The sequence below is a fragment of the Leptonotus elevatus genome, chromosome 10, assembly GCF_054856555.1.
Source record: "Leptonotus elevatus isolate MCC_2025b chromosome 10, RoL_Lele_1.0, whole genome shotgun sequence".
Lineage (NCBI taxonomy): Eukaryota > Metazoa > Chordata > Actinopteri > Syngnathiformes > Syngnathidae > Leptonotus > Leptonotus elevatus.
The window spans coordinates 22,492,709-22,508,393 of record NC_141248.1 but is presented as its reverse complement, the minus strand read 5'-3'; the positions used below and the strand labels follow the sequence as shown (position 1 = coordinate 22,508,393).

The 15,685-nt window shown below is 38.8% G+C and overlaps 2 protein-coding genes across 5 annotated transcripts in view; one reads left to right on the top strand and one right to left on the bottom strand.

The window, feature by feature from the left end:
* Positions 1 to 1,275: 1,275 nt before the first annotated feature.
* Positions 1,276 to 11,973, top strand: etnk2 (ethanolamine kinase 2). Its single transcript, XM_086087672.1, has 9 exons — positions 1,276 to 1,688; positions 3,676 to 3,813; positions 3,908 to 4,029; positions 5,393 to 5,533; positions 5,788 to 5,930; positions 6,720 to 6,803; positions 7,566 to 7,726; positions 7,814 to 7,887; positions 9,100 to 11,973. Exons 1-9 carry the CDS (start codon positions 1,542 to 1,544, stop codon positions 9,170 to 9,172), a joined length of 1,083 nt encoding a protein of 360 aa, XP_085943798.1. The 5' UTR covers positions 1,276 to 1,541; the 3' UTR covers positions 9,173 to 11,973.
* A 1,424-nt stretch (positions 11,974 to 13,397) lies between these two features.
* Positions 13,398 to 15,685, bottom strand: part of sox13 (SRY-box transcription factor 13) — a 31,704-nt gene continuing 29,416 nt past the window's right edge. For all 4 annotated transcript variants that reach the window (XM_086087559.1, XM_086087562.1, XM_086087561.1 and 1 more), the window contains exon 13: positions 13,398 to 15,652. In XM_086087559.1, coding sequence (XP_085943685.1) covers positions 15,304 to 15,652 — 349 coding nt within the window. In that variant the 3' untranslated portion in view covers positions 13,398 to 15,303. The remainder of the gene's footprint in view (positions 15,653 to 15,685) is intronic.

Here is a 15,685-nt window from a genome sequence, read left to right as displayed (position 1 = left end):
ATCAATGTATTTTTGAACTGCCATAGACAACTATTTTAAACCTATGAGTTCATTGTCTGTGAGTTGAGGAATGCACTATACAAGTCATAATAAAAAAAAAATATATATAATATAAATATAATGTATAATATAAAAAGAAATATCGAAAATAATGCAAATATATCCAATTGTTGTAATGTTGGGATTGACTCACAGGGATGACCTTTGGCCTGGAAGTAACAAACCACTTCGATATCATTTTACTGCCACCATGTGGTTGACAGCTAGAGGTACAATATGGGAGCAAGCCTTCATTTATCATTTTGTGGCGAAGAGACTGTCTGCTCATGTGAACTGACATCTACGTTAACCTTTCTGGATTGGTGCTGCAAAAGTCCGTTTCTTTTTGTGTCATTGAACGCGTCAGTGCAATCAGAACTATACACTTTTGTGCCATTGTATACGTATAAGACTGCGTGCTGTCAATATAATAATGTACTCTGGAGGGGTGTTCTGATGTAAACTACTGCTTAAGTGTTGATGACAAATTCAGTATACTAATTTTAAAAAAAATTGTGTGTGCGGAAGATTGAATGCAAGATACTAGGCAAGATTGACATTTCATATTTTGCTGGCGTTGGACTATAAGAAAATTTGGCAAATTTCATATTGTTTTCACAAATAAATACTTTTGGTCAGTTTAGATACTGTATATATGTCTCTGTGTGTATTGTGACTGTGGGGAAAAAGTGTTCTTTATTTTTTAATCAATTATTGATAGGATCTGGTATTTCCAAATGTATGGATATTATGTATTTGAGGACACTGGAAATGCTTTTTCGTGTAACGAACAATAGCCTACCTGTTCTTATTCGGATTTTTATTTTTATTTTTCAAATTAAAAGAAGGAAGCTATAATTGAAGGTGTTTGAAACTCGTAAAGTGAGGACCATCATCATGATGTGTTTCAGTTCTTGGTGTAAAATTGTGGCATGGACGAGATGATGCCTTTAAGCTGTGTACTTTTTTTGTTGGGGAGTTAAGAACAATTTAAATATTGTAAAGTAATTCATGCTTATAGTGTCATTGATAACATTTAAAATATTTAGGAATTGGATTGTATAGGTTAGGAATTGATTTGTTCATTCATTCTATGTGTTTTTTTTTCCCTTTTCTTGGGCATACTTTTCCCCATTCAACCAATTCGTTAAACTTCGGACACCTTCGTGTAAACTCGTAAATAATGGGCGTGCTCGGCCGTGTCGTCTCAAATGGCGGTACAATCGGATGATCCCGAATGGGCGGAGACAAGGAGGAGGAAGCGGTAACAGTGCTGACAGCCTCTCGAGTCGGAACCGGCGTCGTGTATCATCTTGTCTCCGAGGCACTGCAGGCACTTTCACTTTCCTTAACAGCGACAACACCGACTTTCTGAGATCAAATCAGAATACGCATCTCTCTAACGCTTCAAGAGATCGTTAGTTTCCTTTCAATTGAGGCTCCGCTTTCTACAAATATCCCAGAAGGGCCCCGAGGGAGATTAACGGGTAAACGTCGGTGGGATGGAAACGCAGATCCATGTGCCCGTCGGATCGCCGGTTATACGAAAGATTCACGTTTCTGTCGACGAGCACAATGTGACGGACGGGGCGATGAAGATCATGGAAAAGCTGAGACCGGCGTGGGACACGAACCGTGTCAAGACGAAGGTATGGCGATTGCCAAGCTAGCTGTACGCTATGCTAGCAGGCTAAGCGAAGATTGACAGTACATAATAAAAGTACGCGATGGAGCATCAAGTGACGAAAAGCGTCACGTTCGTCTATTTCATAACACACCGTTTTACCTTTTTAGGCAGAAATAATTTGGGGTAAGACAAATGCTACCAGAAGACTCCATATATACCTGTGAAATATTTCTAAGTGAACGTTACAAGTTCCATTGGCATAAACGGGGAGGGGAAAAATAAGAATGTGCGAAACTGATGGTTGACTCTTAATAGGGAACTACTTGCAACTTGCAATATATTTGAGCACAATCTTGGCTAACTAGATTGGGTGTGGGCATTTTTGTTAATTTGAATGAGTTGGGTCAAAGGATGAGTAATTCCATATTTTTGTTTTTCGATAAAAATAATTATGATATTAAAATGTATCTGTTGAAATATTGCTACTTTTGAATACGTTGGGTGAAAGGATGAGTAAAAGTGAGCATAAAAAAATCTAGGGGTGTTAGAAAAAAATCAATTTGGCAATATATCACAATATTACAGTGCGCAATTCTCGAATCGATTTAATATGCGGCCGAATCTATTTTTAAACATCAATTGTTTATGGGAATATTCAACAAAACGTCTTAATTAGGGTTAGGATTTACACATTAAACGGAAGAATGTTATATTAATGGAATAATAATGGCCTTAATATTTTATTTCAGTGCTGTTCAAACATGAAACAGACTGCAACCTGAATTTTCAGATAAATAAATACATTTTTATACAAATCTTAGTGTACATGTACAAGTTACTGATGAGTATTTTCTAAATTTGAGTTTAAAAAAATGCAATAATTAATTTATAGATTTGTATCGGGATTAATTGGTATTGAATCGAATCGTGACCTATGAATCGTGATATGAATCGAATCGCCATGTTTTTGTTCTTCAATAAAAGGTTTATAATTTGATAGTTTTAATTCCATTGAAATGTGCTTTTAAATTGCATAATTTTGCATGCACATGTTTTATAACAAAATAAAATGTTTACTAACATGCTTATACTTTCCATCCATTTTTCATTATTATTATTTTTCATCCAATTATAAGGGTGACTCTCGTTCTCAGATTTACTAACTTCATCTACAGGTGGTGAATTATTTGGCCTGACGCGTCTTGATGGTTCAGGTGGTGAATAATCACTCGCACTGATCAGATTGCCGTTTGACAGGCATGAGGGGTGAAATGTCATTCACAGCAGGAACATCTTTGCCGACCCTCAAAGTTGTTGACAATTGTTAAAAGCAATTGTGTTGTTCTGAACGGTGACATTTACCCCAAATCATAGAAAAATGATCAAATGAACTTTCCTCCCACCTTCTAAAAAAATGCATGGTAGGCTGATCGGTTTAGAAAATGGATGGATGGAATTAGTGATTGATTAATTGTTGCTCCTCTATACATGACCTGAAGAACCTCAAATGACAGGAAATCAAACTATAATGAAATATAATTCCCTCCACGCCACAGTTAAAAAAAAAAAAATTAATAATAATAATTGTACATTTTTAACAACCCACATAATGCTTTACAGTATTCCAATTGAGAGCCCAAACACCCTCCTCACCCCCACGTGAACCACGACTGAATGTTTACGTCTGCCTGGTTCCAAAGTTGCTGTCTACCGACGTATTGGTCACCGGTGTTAGCGGCGTATTGTGTGGCAGGTGGCGGGGATCAGTCACGTAGTAGACAACGCTGTTTTTGCCAGCGTGTCGACAGTCATAACAAGGATGGTCACACGCCCACCTTTGTGGCTGGCCACGCGTGGAATGCCAGATATGTGAGAGTGAGCGTCTGGCATGTGACATGCAAGCCATGTCAATGTTGTTGCCCGTGCAGCTTTCCATTGAGCTTTTCATTTGGAGCACTTGCATTAAAAAATGGGGTTCCAAATGGCAGTTTATTTCCTTCTTCCTTCAGTTCTTCACTGATGGGACAACCAACAAACTGGTGGGCTGCTACGTGGACGATAGTCCAGAAGATGTGGTCTTAGTCCGTGTTTATGGGAACAAGACAGAGCTTATTGTGGACAGAGACAATGAGCTTAAAAGCTTTCAGGTGCGTTTGTTGTTCAGGTAAACTCTTAAGACGTTACCATCGGTATTATTCGAATTATGACGGTGAATGTGTGATTTTTGATTTTCTCCTCCAGGTGCTGCATGCTAACGGCTGTGCTCCCCGTCTTTACTGCACTTTTCAAAATGGGATATGCTACGAATACATGCAGGGCGACGCTCTGGGGACACAAGATGTCAGGGATCCTTCCTTACTCAGGTCGGGACCTGCAAACACCATTTACAGTCTCGAAAATTAGGGACAGGCCGATAACCGGCCGGCGCCGATATTGGACGTTTTGACCAATAGCGATAGCGGCCTTTTTTCAAAATCTGACAGACGATTTCAAAAGTAAAGCTAAAACCATTTTAATCTCGGGGAACTATTTATTAAAAAAATTAAGTTAGCTTTGTAAAGCTATGCTGCTCACCCTGGGAAACTTCTGAACCTTTTTGTTTTTGTTAGACATTACAACAAAGAAATGTAAAAGTTTTAAGATTTCAGGTTTTGTTTATATTTTGGAAAAAAAATATTTACTGTAGAAAACTATAGAGAGCTATAGTATTTACTTATTTAAGTCTCCTTTTAACTCTTCAAGACATACTGATAACCTTGGGAGCTCCCTGAACATTTTTCTTTTAAATTTAAAACAAAATCTATTGTCTAAGACAGGAAAAAAAACATTTTGACATTTTTAAAACATTTTTATAAATGTTTGTATTTTTTTTTGGGACTCCAAGATTTTCCCCCTCTTTTTTTGACTGAAAATGAGTATCGGCTTCAAATACTGGCTATCGGTATCTGCCTTGAATAAAACATCAATCTCTGGCAAAATAGAGGCAATTTTGACCTCTGAACTCCAATCGACCAATATGTTTTGTTTTTTTCATACCGATTATTAGTAGTCAAGGAGACCGATAACCGATATTTCAAGGCGATATTCATTTGCAGTAAAAGAGAAAATATTAGCGGAATTTGTTTTAATTACATTTTCTTTTCATTTTAAACAGTAAGAATTGACAGCTTTGTTTAAAAAATCATAACAAAACTTGCAGGGAGGTGTCAGGGTCATCAGCATGTGTTCCCTAAAGTTTTCTACTGTAAATAAAAGTTTTCCAAAATGTCAGCGTCATTTCTTAATTTTTTTTTCTTAATAATAATAATAAAAAAAGTATAGGGAGTTCCCAGTGTAAGCATAATTTTTTTTTTTATAGTGGAAAATTAAATCCTTAAATAAAAAATTCCCTGTATCTCACCTGAGTGACAAATGCATACGAAATGGGAACGTAGCTAATTTTGAGTTTTTGTCGGGGTTCGTAAAAGGTTTCAAAATATATGAATATGTTTAAAATGTCTTTCAAACTGTCTGTGAACATGTTACAAATCCTAATGAAAAGCATCAAATTCGGACACAATTTTATTTTTTTTGTAAAACATTTATTTTGAAAGGCGTACATTGTAAGCGCGCAGCAGCTGATCATGTTTTAACCCTCAATTTTTGATCGCTACAAGTTTGTGACTGTTTTTGAAAAATAAAGGATTAAAGAATGACAACACACTTGACATGTGCGTCTTCCAACAGACTGATAGCCGGAGAGATGGCTCGTATCCACGCCATACATGCGCATAACGGATGCATCCCCAAACCCAACCTCTGGATTAAGATGCAAAAATACTTCTCCCTTGTGGCTACAGAGTTCACAGAACAAGCTTCCAACAGCAGGTGCCATCTTGTTTCTCAACTGTTGAAGCTTGATCTTGCTTCTGGGATTCAACAAGGGTTTTTTTCCTTGAAAGAAGATCATTCACCAACACTTCGCTCCCAAGTTTCATTCAGCCACTTTTGTTGTCGCGTTCGTTTAGGGGGGGGAAAATGTTTATGCCAACAGGGAAGAGAAACAAAATCTATCAACAGTGATGCAAATGTAACTGAACTTTTTCTTCTTCTTCTTCTTCTTCTTCTTCTTATGAATGAAGAATCCAGAAGGAAGTGCCGAGCAAGGAGGTGCTGGAGCGGGAGATGGTCTGGATGAAGGAGCATCTGTCCACGCTGGGTTCGCCTGTGGTGCTCTGCCACAATGACCTGCTCTGCAAGAACATCATACACAACAGAAAAGAGGGTATAGACATTTGTCTCAGTTGACGTTGGGGGGGGATATTCAAGATTAGGGCTGTGCAATTAATGGAATTCATTTGACAATTTCCGTTATTACGCTCCACAATTACAAAATCGGCATCATTGTAAAAAAAAAGAGAAAAGATTCTTAATACTCATTTTTTGTTTGTTTAAATGTATATTTAATTTAATTTATATTTCATTGCATTTAAATTCATTTATATTACATTTGCACTTTTTTTTTTTTTTTTACATTTTAAAATAATTTAATACATTTTGTTACATCCAAAAGGAACTTGCGTAATTATAGTGTTTCAAAGAATTTTATTTGTGTTTTACATTTAAACATTTTCTCGTTTTGTACCAAACAATAAATGATCGTCCTACTGCACAGTGCAAATGCTGCACTCCTACTATAAGTTTTTGCCAAAATAAATAACTAAATATAATTTTAAATAATGTTTGGTTCAAAAGGAACTTACTTAATTATAGTGTTTATATTTTTTAAAATTGGTCTTGATGTTTTTAAATGCTTAAACATTTTCGTGTTTTGTACCCAAAAATAAATAATCGTCTGAATAATCGTTTCAATTATTGCCAAAATAATCGTGATGATTATTTTCCCCATAATCGAGCAGCCCTATTCAAGATGGCCGTATCGCTTGGTGAAGAACCCAACAGCTTTTTGTTGTTTACGTTAATTATGTTTTGAACGTACTGGCACGTGAACTACTCGGTGGAGTTTGCACGTAGACCTAAAATGCACCGACGGCCTCCTTGTGTTCTCTTTCAGCTCATGTTCGCTTCATCGATTATGAATACTCCAGTTACAACTACCAGGCCTTCGACATTGGCAACCACTTCAACGAGTTTGCAGGTTCGTGACCTTTCCCATCCAGCTTCATCATGCTATTTTAATATACCGTATTATTATTGAACTTTACTTTCTTGTTCTTTCAAATCATACTTTAAGTTGAGTTTTCAAGCATTCAAGGGATTTTGATTGTCATCCTTGCATACATTTCCGCATGGAATACGACGTCCCAGGTTAGCCCAAAAAGTCTTGTGAAAAACAAAATAAGATTAAACAAATTGGAGGAAAGCGAGATGCTTATTCTGTCAGCTTCAGTCTACGTAGAACATTTAATAAACAATAGACAAGGAAGGAAGGCGAGATTCTTTTTCCAGCTGCAAATGCTTTGCATTACGATAGGAGTAAATATGGGATAACTTGTGTACATTTATTCTGACATATTCCCAGTTTGAATGGGCGCAAAGATGAACTTCAGCAAAGTTGTGGATGCAGCAGAAAGACAACAAAGAGGCTTAAAATGGCACATATTTGATATTCAGGTCATTTTGTACTGGACAAATAAAATAAAAATCGTTTTGATAGGTAAATCAATACTAAGTTTAGAAATCAATGAATAAACCTTTTTAATAATCGTGATTTGATTTCATTGTCAATCAAAATGATGTTTTTTGTTTGTTTCTGTTTTTCCATAACCTTCCAGCCCTGCTTTGGAATTTGGAATTTGTCACAGACTCATATTGACATGTGTCACGCATGAAGCAGTGGAAAATTTTGATTGATGATGATGATGATGGTGCAGCCTGCTGGTTTTGATTTTGTGACTAGGCATGTCAGAACTGGACTACGGCCTGTACCCCAGTCGGGAGATGCAGATGGACTGGCTCAGATTCTACCTGCAAGCTTACAAACTTTTCACCAAGAAAAGCGAAGAGGTCAGCGCTAAAGAACTCGAGACACTTTATGTGCAGGTCAACAAGTTTGCTCTGGTAAGGAAAGCGTTGCACACTTCAGCATGAACGCAAACGCAAACGACGTGATGTCCCTGAACGTCACTCTGCTTTGTCCCGTTGAAGGCTTCCCACTTCTTTTGGGGTTTCTGGGCCCTCATTCAGGCTAAATACTCCTCCATTGACTTTGACTTCCTCGGGTAAGTGGCAGTACGCTTTGGGCGTGTGTTCGGATGTTTATTTTTATTTTTTTTACATAAGCGAAAGGAACATACTGCGTTGACGTGAAATGTATTTCTTCTGCCAAGCAACCGGCTTGACTTGCTCGGTTACAAGCCCGCGTTATGTAATGCTAAATGAAAACATGACAAATGAATTTGCCATTTAAAACATAGACAAAATCCTGTTCACTATATTGCTCAATGAGCCGCCATTAAGACCATATACAAGCATAGTTTCTATCATTGCCTACAAATGTGTAACACATTTACATTTGTCCATTTTAATCATTACAATTACAGAGCAGTTGGTAGTCAGCCAACGTGGACAAAAGAAAGCTGCCAATAGTTTGATGCTTTCGCCAAAATTAGGTCATACTTCAAAACATGCACGCTCGCGACAGGCATAATAATAATAACCTCTTCATTACTAATTGCAACCGTGTATGCTGATGAAAAGTGATCCGCATGAAGTCACCCAGGCTAGCCAAGTGACGTTCACGCGTCAGTATCTGTTTTACTTTAGCGTTGTTTACTTTTGTGTGACTCACTTTGTCCGGTTTATGGCAGAGGTTGGAGTAAGTCGCATCATTTGCAAGTGAAAACACATTTCTTGACACTATATTTTATGCGGACCGACGAGTGATGGGAAAATGAAGCTTCATGAAGCACTTGCCATTTTTATTTTTTGCGATCGATGGAAATTGATTACATTTCCGCTGCGTCTTTAAACCAAGAGTGCCATCTTGTGGAGTCAAAAAAATAGCACAAGAGCTTCATGAAGCTTCATGAAGCTTCATTTGTCTATCACTACGTTATTCTGATTAATATTGCGTTTGTGGAATATGAATTCAGCAGCAAAATTCAGCCGTTTTTATCCATCTCAGGGGGGCGGCCATTTTACCACTTGCTGTCGACTGAAAATGACATTACAGTTGCTCAGGATTCAGGTGATGACCAATCACAGCTCACTTGTTTTCTGAAGCTGAGCCGTGATTGGTTGGTTCGACTAGTGGGGTCTAGTAGAACATTATCGGAAAGAAATGTTTTGGTTTGATTTTCCCTTTTGATGTTTGGTGTGGTATATACCATGTTAACAAAAAATGCACAGTGACTTGTCGATGAACACTTGCTGACATTTTTGTTGCAATTCGGATCGTTTCTGTATGCCCATGTGGTGTTTGTGTGTCGCAGGTACGCCGGGTTGCGTTTCAACCAATACTTCAAAATCAAGCCCACCGTGATGGCCTTGCAAATTCCAGAGTGACAGGACACGGAGGGGCAACAATAATGGGAGTTGGTCGCTCGGGGCCAACCGTTATTCGGACCACCGCTTTTTCTTTGTGGCACTCTGCTCCGCAGCAAGCCCCAAAACTTTCTTCATTCCTCCCAAATGTAGCTCAATATTTGTTAACTGTGTATTATTTGTCTTACAAACACTTGATGTCTTGCCTGTCTCCAGTTTCAGAGAGCTCATGGCTACAAAGTTACTTCCTGTTCCATCGCCACGGAGTGGTGGGGAAATGAAGCTTCATGAAGCACTTGCAATATTGACTCCTCTAGCTGGTGCTCTTGGTTTGACTATTAAGGCTAGTGCAATGGAAAATTACTGACATTGAGGAGTCCAAAAAGATCACAAGTGCTTCATGAAGCTTCATTTGACAAATGAAGCTTCATGAAGCACTTGTGATCTTTTTGGACTCCTCAAACCAAGAGCACCCGTCTCAAGGAGTAAAAAAATATATCACTAATGCGTCATGAAGCTTCATTTGACAAATGAAGCTTCATTCAAAAAATATCACAAGTGCTTCAAAGATTCATTTGTCAAATGAAGCTTCATGAAGCACTTGTGATATTTTTGGACTCCTCAAGCTGGTGCTCTTGGTTTGACTATAAAGGCTAGTGCAATGGAAATTCCACTATGTGTTCAAACCAAGATTGCCATCTAGAGGACAAATGAAGCTTCATGAAGCACTTGTGATATTTTTGGACTCCTCAAACCAAGAGCACCCGTCTCAAGGAGTAAAAAAAAAAAAAAGATATCACTAATGCGTCATGAAGCTTCATTTGACAAATGAAGCTTCATTCAAAAAATATCCCAACTGCTTCATGAAGCTTCATTGGTCCATCATCATCACCAGGCACCTTCTCTGCTTGACAAGATTCCAATAACCATTGAAAATGACAAAACGAATATTTGTCCTGTGTGTTGTGTAGCGCCTTTCTTACTTCACGATGAATCAGTGCCTCAGTAGCGTTTTAAGAAGTGCTTAAATTGGACATTTGTGTGTTGCTTTTTGACACCATTCCTTCCTTTCATTGTCATTCTATTACCTCCACTCTGGTGCTAAATTTGAGCGGAACCGCTGCTGCTGCTACTACTCGTCAGCATCCCAAACATTGTGGGCTTTTTCCCAAACAACACTCGCCATGTTTGCGGATCTGCAAAATGGAAAAGCTTTTGCCTCGTAGCAGTCGATGTTCATTTATTGGAAGACTCGTTCAACATCTCAGGTGAAGCGACTGCATTGACGGTAGAGTGACGCTGCCGTATGACGCGAGATGGGATCTGACCGTGAACCGCTTTTTTTTTTCCCCCCCACCATCTTGACTTTTATGGTCGCAGTGATCCGCTTTGTTGAACTTTCCAGCGGAACTTTATGACGTCATGGAAAATCGCCGCCGCGGTCACCTTAGAAAATCCTGGCCGCTGCATCCTTCTCCTCGCTTGGCTTTCGGCCACCCAAAATATTCCTCTTGCTCCAGAAAATGGTATGTCGGGAGGCACAAGGTTGAATTTGCTGACAAAGGCTTGATTAGAGATACTCTGGGTGGGATCCGGAAGTAACTGTTCATTTTGATAAAAGTAAACACTGGAAGTTGACCTCACTTAAATTTGCAGGAGGTTGTGGACACTTATTGACTGCAAAAGTAAACAATTGCTGCACTTATTCAAATTCCTGTTAACGTGCCAGTTAAACACGTTTGTTAATCCGAAAAATCATCGGTGCTTCAATGCCAACCGTTTGAGCTTTAATTTCAACACGCAGAAGTTAAAAAAAAAGGGCACAATCTCTCGGTGTTTTTGAAAGACTTTTCTGTCGCACTCGCATATCTGTTAAGGGGACCACACAAACGGAATAAGTGAAGGACCTCAAGTTGGTTGAATGTTAAAAGTTGTCAAGTGAATTGCTAAATGCAGGGTGGGGACTCGACTCGCGTTGAACCTGAATCTCTTCTTGTTTATAGATATTTTGTCTACATTTTCTTTTAAATCCGCTACTGTATTGCCAACTCGTGGTGAAATGGGTGTTGCTGGTTTTATAAAAAGGGCGATTGAGTTTTTTTTGCACTGATATTGATGTTTAAGTATATGTTTTGGGGTTTCAATCAGGCTTTGCCCCCCCCCCCCCCCCCCCACACACACACACAAAAGCCAACAATATTTTTTTTTATGTCAAGCTGTTCCTCACAACTGTCTTTTATTCAACCCCTCATCCCCCATAATTAGCTCATATCTGATCAATTTAGCTAAATTTAGCAACTTGCGTTAGTGTGCAACAACCAAACAGGCGAAAAACAACGGCTCCTTTTTATTATTATTATTTTTAATTCAACAAGTGATCTACTGTACCTTTTATCATTTGCATTTGATTTGGCTTATTTATTGAGTGAAACTAACAGTCTTGCATTGTGTTGAAATCCTACTGAAACGCTTGCATTGTGCTTCATTTGCGCTTTTGGATGTGATGCGTGACTCTTGACATGATTGAAGAATCACTATACAGTTAAAGGATTATTTATTTGATTCCTTTTGTATTTTTACTCTTTTCCAAGTACTTCACCTTCACGTGTAGATTGCTCTTTAAGGAAACCAAGCCCGGTGATGCGTGCAGGTACATGATAAGTATCCGCTCAAAGACGAAGGTTGTAAATAGTCTTCAGAAATACTGTAAAATGTTTCTGTACATTTAATTCTTTACACTTTTTGTGGGACTTGCAAGATGTGTTTAACAATTATTAACTAGTCTGTTATTAAAATCTATACAATAAAAATATGGAGATTGATTGTGTGTTATATTTGTGGGTAATGATGTGTGTCAAAGGGCGGTTTTATTTTATTTCTGATTCCATTAAAAACGAAAAAAAGAATGATTCCACTTGACCATGAAAATATATTTTTATATCCTTTTTTTTTTTTTGGCCAATGTTTAGAGCAATGATAAGAAAAAATCATACATAGATAGGGGTGCGTGCAACGTCTTTTAAAATATAAGCAGCAGCAGTTTGAATCAAACATACAGGAATGTACAGTATGTGGTTTTCTATTCATTCCTCCTCATACAGGTGTGTCTGGTTCGCCAGGTTCCTGTGCAAAACATTTGCATCTGGGTCACTGCCCGCTAGAATGCGAAGGTTGATGTATGTCAGATTGTTCCACAAGTGCCAGGGTGTGTACCCCGACTCTCAAATCCAGATGGGATAGGCCCCACTAGCATGCCTGTGACCCTTTTGGAGAGAAGATTATGATACATATTAGTGTCCGTTATTTTTTTATTTATTTTTCCCCAAATGGCGAAATCTGACCTATATTTATATTCTGTTGGTATTCCGTGGAAGCGTTAAACGATAGCGCCATCCAGCGTTAAACACTGACAAGTGTCGTCACCGTCTCAAGCAGCTTGCGCCGTCGTTGCGATACGTTAGCGCATCCGCCATATTGGATGTGGAAGTCAATGGACTGAAATCAAAGCCACAATCTCCAAAGTGCACACATTCAATAATGTGGGGTAGGAGGGTTAAAAAAGAGGCAGAATTTAATTTAGCCTTCTAATAATTAACACCCCCCCACCCCCAGAAATTTACACGGTTTGTAGTTTTTGAAGGTTTATTTTATTTTATTAAAAAAAACGAAGTTTCTGTTTAACCTCTCCTCTTCCTGTTAGCCATTTCGGATATGGCGTCATTGTTGGATGCCCAGCTGTGATCGAAAAGTACTTCTCGTTCGACAAATGTAAATACAGCAACCAAAAAACAAACTATAAACACTTTCATAATAATACTATTTCTTATATAAAATTGATAAGTAGCTCACTAAACAAAAAGGCTTTAAAAACTAATGTGTCAGTATTTGTTCTACTTATAAGCTCTTTGAATGTACGTGATTTATGTTTATAGCCCCTGGCATGTATACTTGTACGTCAATTTAAAAATAGCATATTTAGTATTGTAGGCTATTCACATCCAGTTATTAAACCCAGTGGTACTTATTCCCCCCTCCATGTCCCATGAATGTTTACAAATTATGCTATAGAATTTTATTTTTATTTTTAAACATGCTTGTTTGTGTGGTATAAATTTAAGTAGACTCTCCCAGTCTACATTTTATGACCAATTTATGTAGCAATTAAATTCCAGAGGGTTTTTCATACTTTTTCCTCCCACTGTACATATACCGTGTAGCTCATAACTCATGCACCACATACACACACTTAGAGCAAAATGCATTTTAATTTTTGAAAAGAATAAAACCCCACAAAACAGAGAAATGTACACTTTTAAATTACACAGCTCTTATAAAACAAAATAAAGTTATCTTTCTGTATTTACATCAGCTGGGGTAAAGATCAGTGCCTCAGCAGTATGTCTCCCGTAAAAACAAGATTGGGGATTTTCCTCTGATGTCTATCTCTTTTCAATGCAGCGTCCTCCACCCTGAGGGTTTCCCCTTTTTGATAAGTCAACCTTGGAGGTGGCCAGAGTGGAATCAAACCCAGTGTTCTGATTTGGGGTATGTGATTAGAATATGCAAGCTCATCCATGTCTCCAGCACAAGCTTTACTTGCACTGTATTTAAAATGAAGCAGCAATTTTTGTATTATATTTTCTATCACATGAATTACACACGACTAGAAAACTCACTTTTTCAGTTTAAAAACTTACAGCAAAGACGCAAATACACATAAATTGCATGAATATAAAAAGTCCAGATTTGGTTTTTCCAGCATAAGTCAAAGTATCAACTGTATAACCCTTGATTTTGCTCTTTAAAGTGAGCATTTAGAACCCACCCGGGGAAAAAGACACTTTGCATTGTTCCATTAACATTCCATAACCATCCATCCATTTTTTAATACCGCTTTTCCGCATTTGTGTCATCGGTAAGATGGAGCCTGCCCCAGCTGACTTGGGCGCTCGTAGCCATCCAATTACAGGGTACCAATTGACAAACAACATTGACTGTCATAATCACACCTATGGAAAATTTAGAGTCTTCAATTAAGCTAACGCATGTTTCCAAGTGGAGGAAGAAGCCAGACTATGCAAACTCCACGCAGGTCTGAGCCAATTAAGGTTCAAAAACCTCAGAATTGTGAGGCAGACATGCTAACCACTGAACCATTATGTGATTTTTTTTTTTGTGATGTGTTGATGGATGCCTATGGAAAAATGCAATACAATTTGATAACAAAACTAATGTGAAATCCTACCAAAAAAAGAATTACACAAATACGATTGAATGAGTGCAACTGAAGACTGTCACTTAACAGCCTTAACAAGTGCAGATCATGTCCAATTCCATTGTAAGCTGTTAAAAAAAGAAAACAAGTAGTTAATAGTTCATAAGTGATGGGAAAATAAACCACTTGCAATATCGTTTGACCCCTCTAGATGGTGCTGTTGGTTTAAAGATGCAGTGGAAATTTATTCAATTTCCCTTGCACTATGGATAGCTAAACCAAGAGCACCATCTAGAGGAGTAAGACAATATTGCAAGTGGTTCTTGAAGCTTTATTTTCCCATCACAACATACCCAGCAAAAAGTGTACACAAAACAGTTAAGAAACATTCAGAAAAGTGAAAACATAATCATATGCAAGGCCACAGGTTGGGCAGCAAATCTTCCAAATAAGGTCATTTCAAAAATATGAACATGAGCAAAAACAAGTTTGTCGATGTTGTGATAACCTGACTTGATCAGCAGGAGGCAGTGCTGGCGTATAAAAGAGTCCATTATGGCCCAAACAAAAAAAAAAACATGGATTGTTTGTCCTGTAGCATCCGCAGCCTTGTTGAGCATCAACATGGAAGCAAGACAAGTCTGTGTCTGATATATTGTAATTTAACGTTGTCTGGTTGGAAAGGGTGTACCCCGCCTCCAGCCCGAAGCCAGTTGGGATAGGCTCCAGCGACCCTTGTGAGGATAAGCGGTTAAGAAAATGGATGGATGCTTCGAAATGAAAATCTTTGTTGACCTTTGACATGAAATGAGATAAGAGCTTGCCTTTAAGTGCATTGGGTGTCTGTCACTGGGAAAAAAAAATTACAAGCGAATGTGTCTTCCTAAAATCCAGCGACAACCCAATCCCTTCTTTTATTACAAGTTGATTCTGATTTTCAATCTGTCAGGAGCACAAGTTCCCCCTCGCTTCTTTCCCCTCGGTCACTTTCCTCTCCTTCGCTGTACGGCGTCTGCTCTCGCTTTCTGTCCGTCTGTCTCGCCCGTGGCAGTGGCGCGGGTGCGGCCGGGCCGTCGACTCGATGCGACGTCGGCGGATGCTGCGGCAGGTAATGATCCAGAAGGGAAGAGTGAAAGGACATGGACGCCACGGAGGCAGCGCTGCCGCCGCCGCCGCCGCCGCCGCCGCCGCCGCCGCCGCCGCCGCCACCGCCGCCGCCGCCGCCGCCGCCGGCCGGGTACAAGGCATCATTGTGCGGGTAGTGGATGGAATGTGCTTCTGTTGGACTAAATGGACAAGAAAAAGGTAATTTCTTTGGA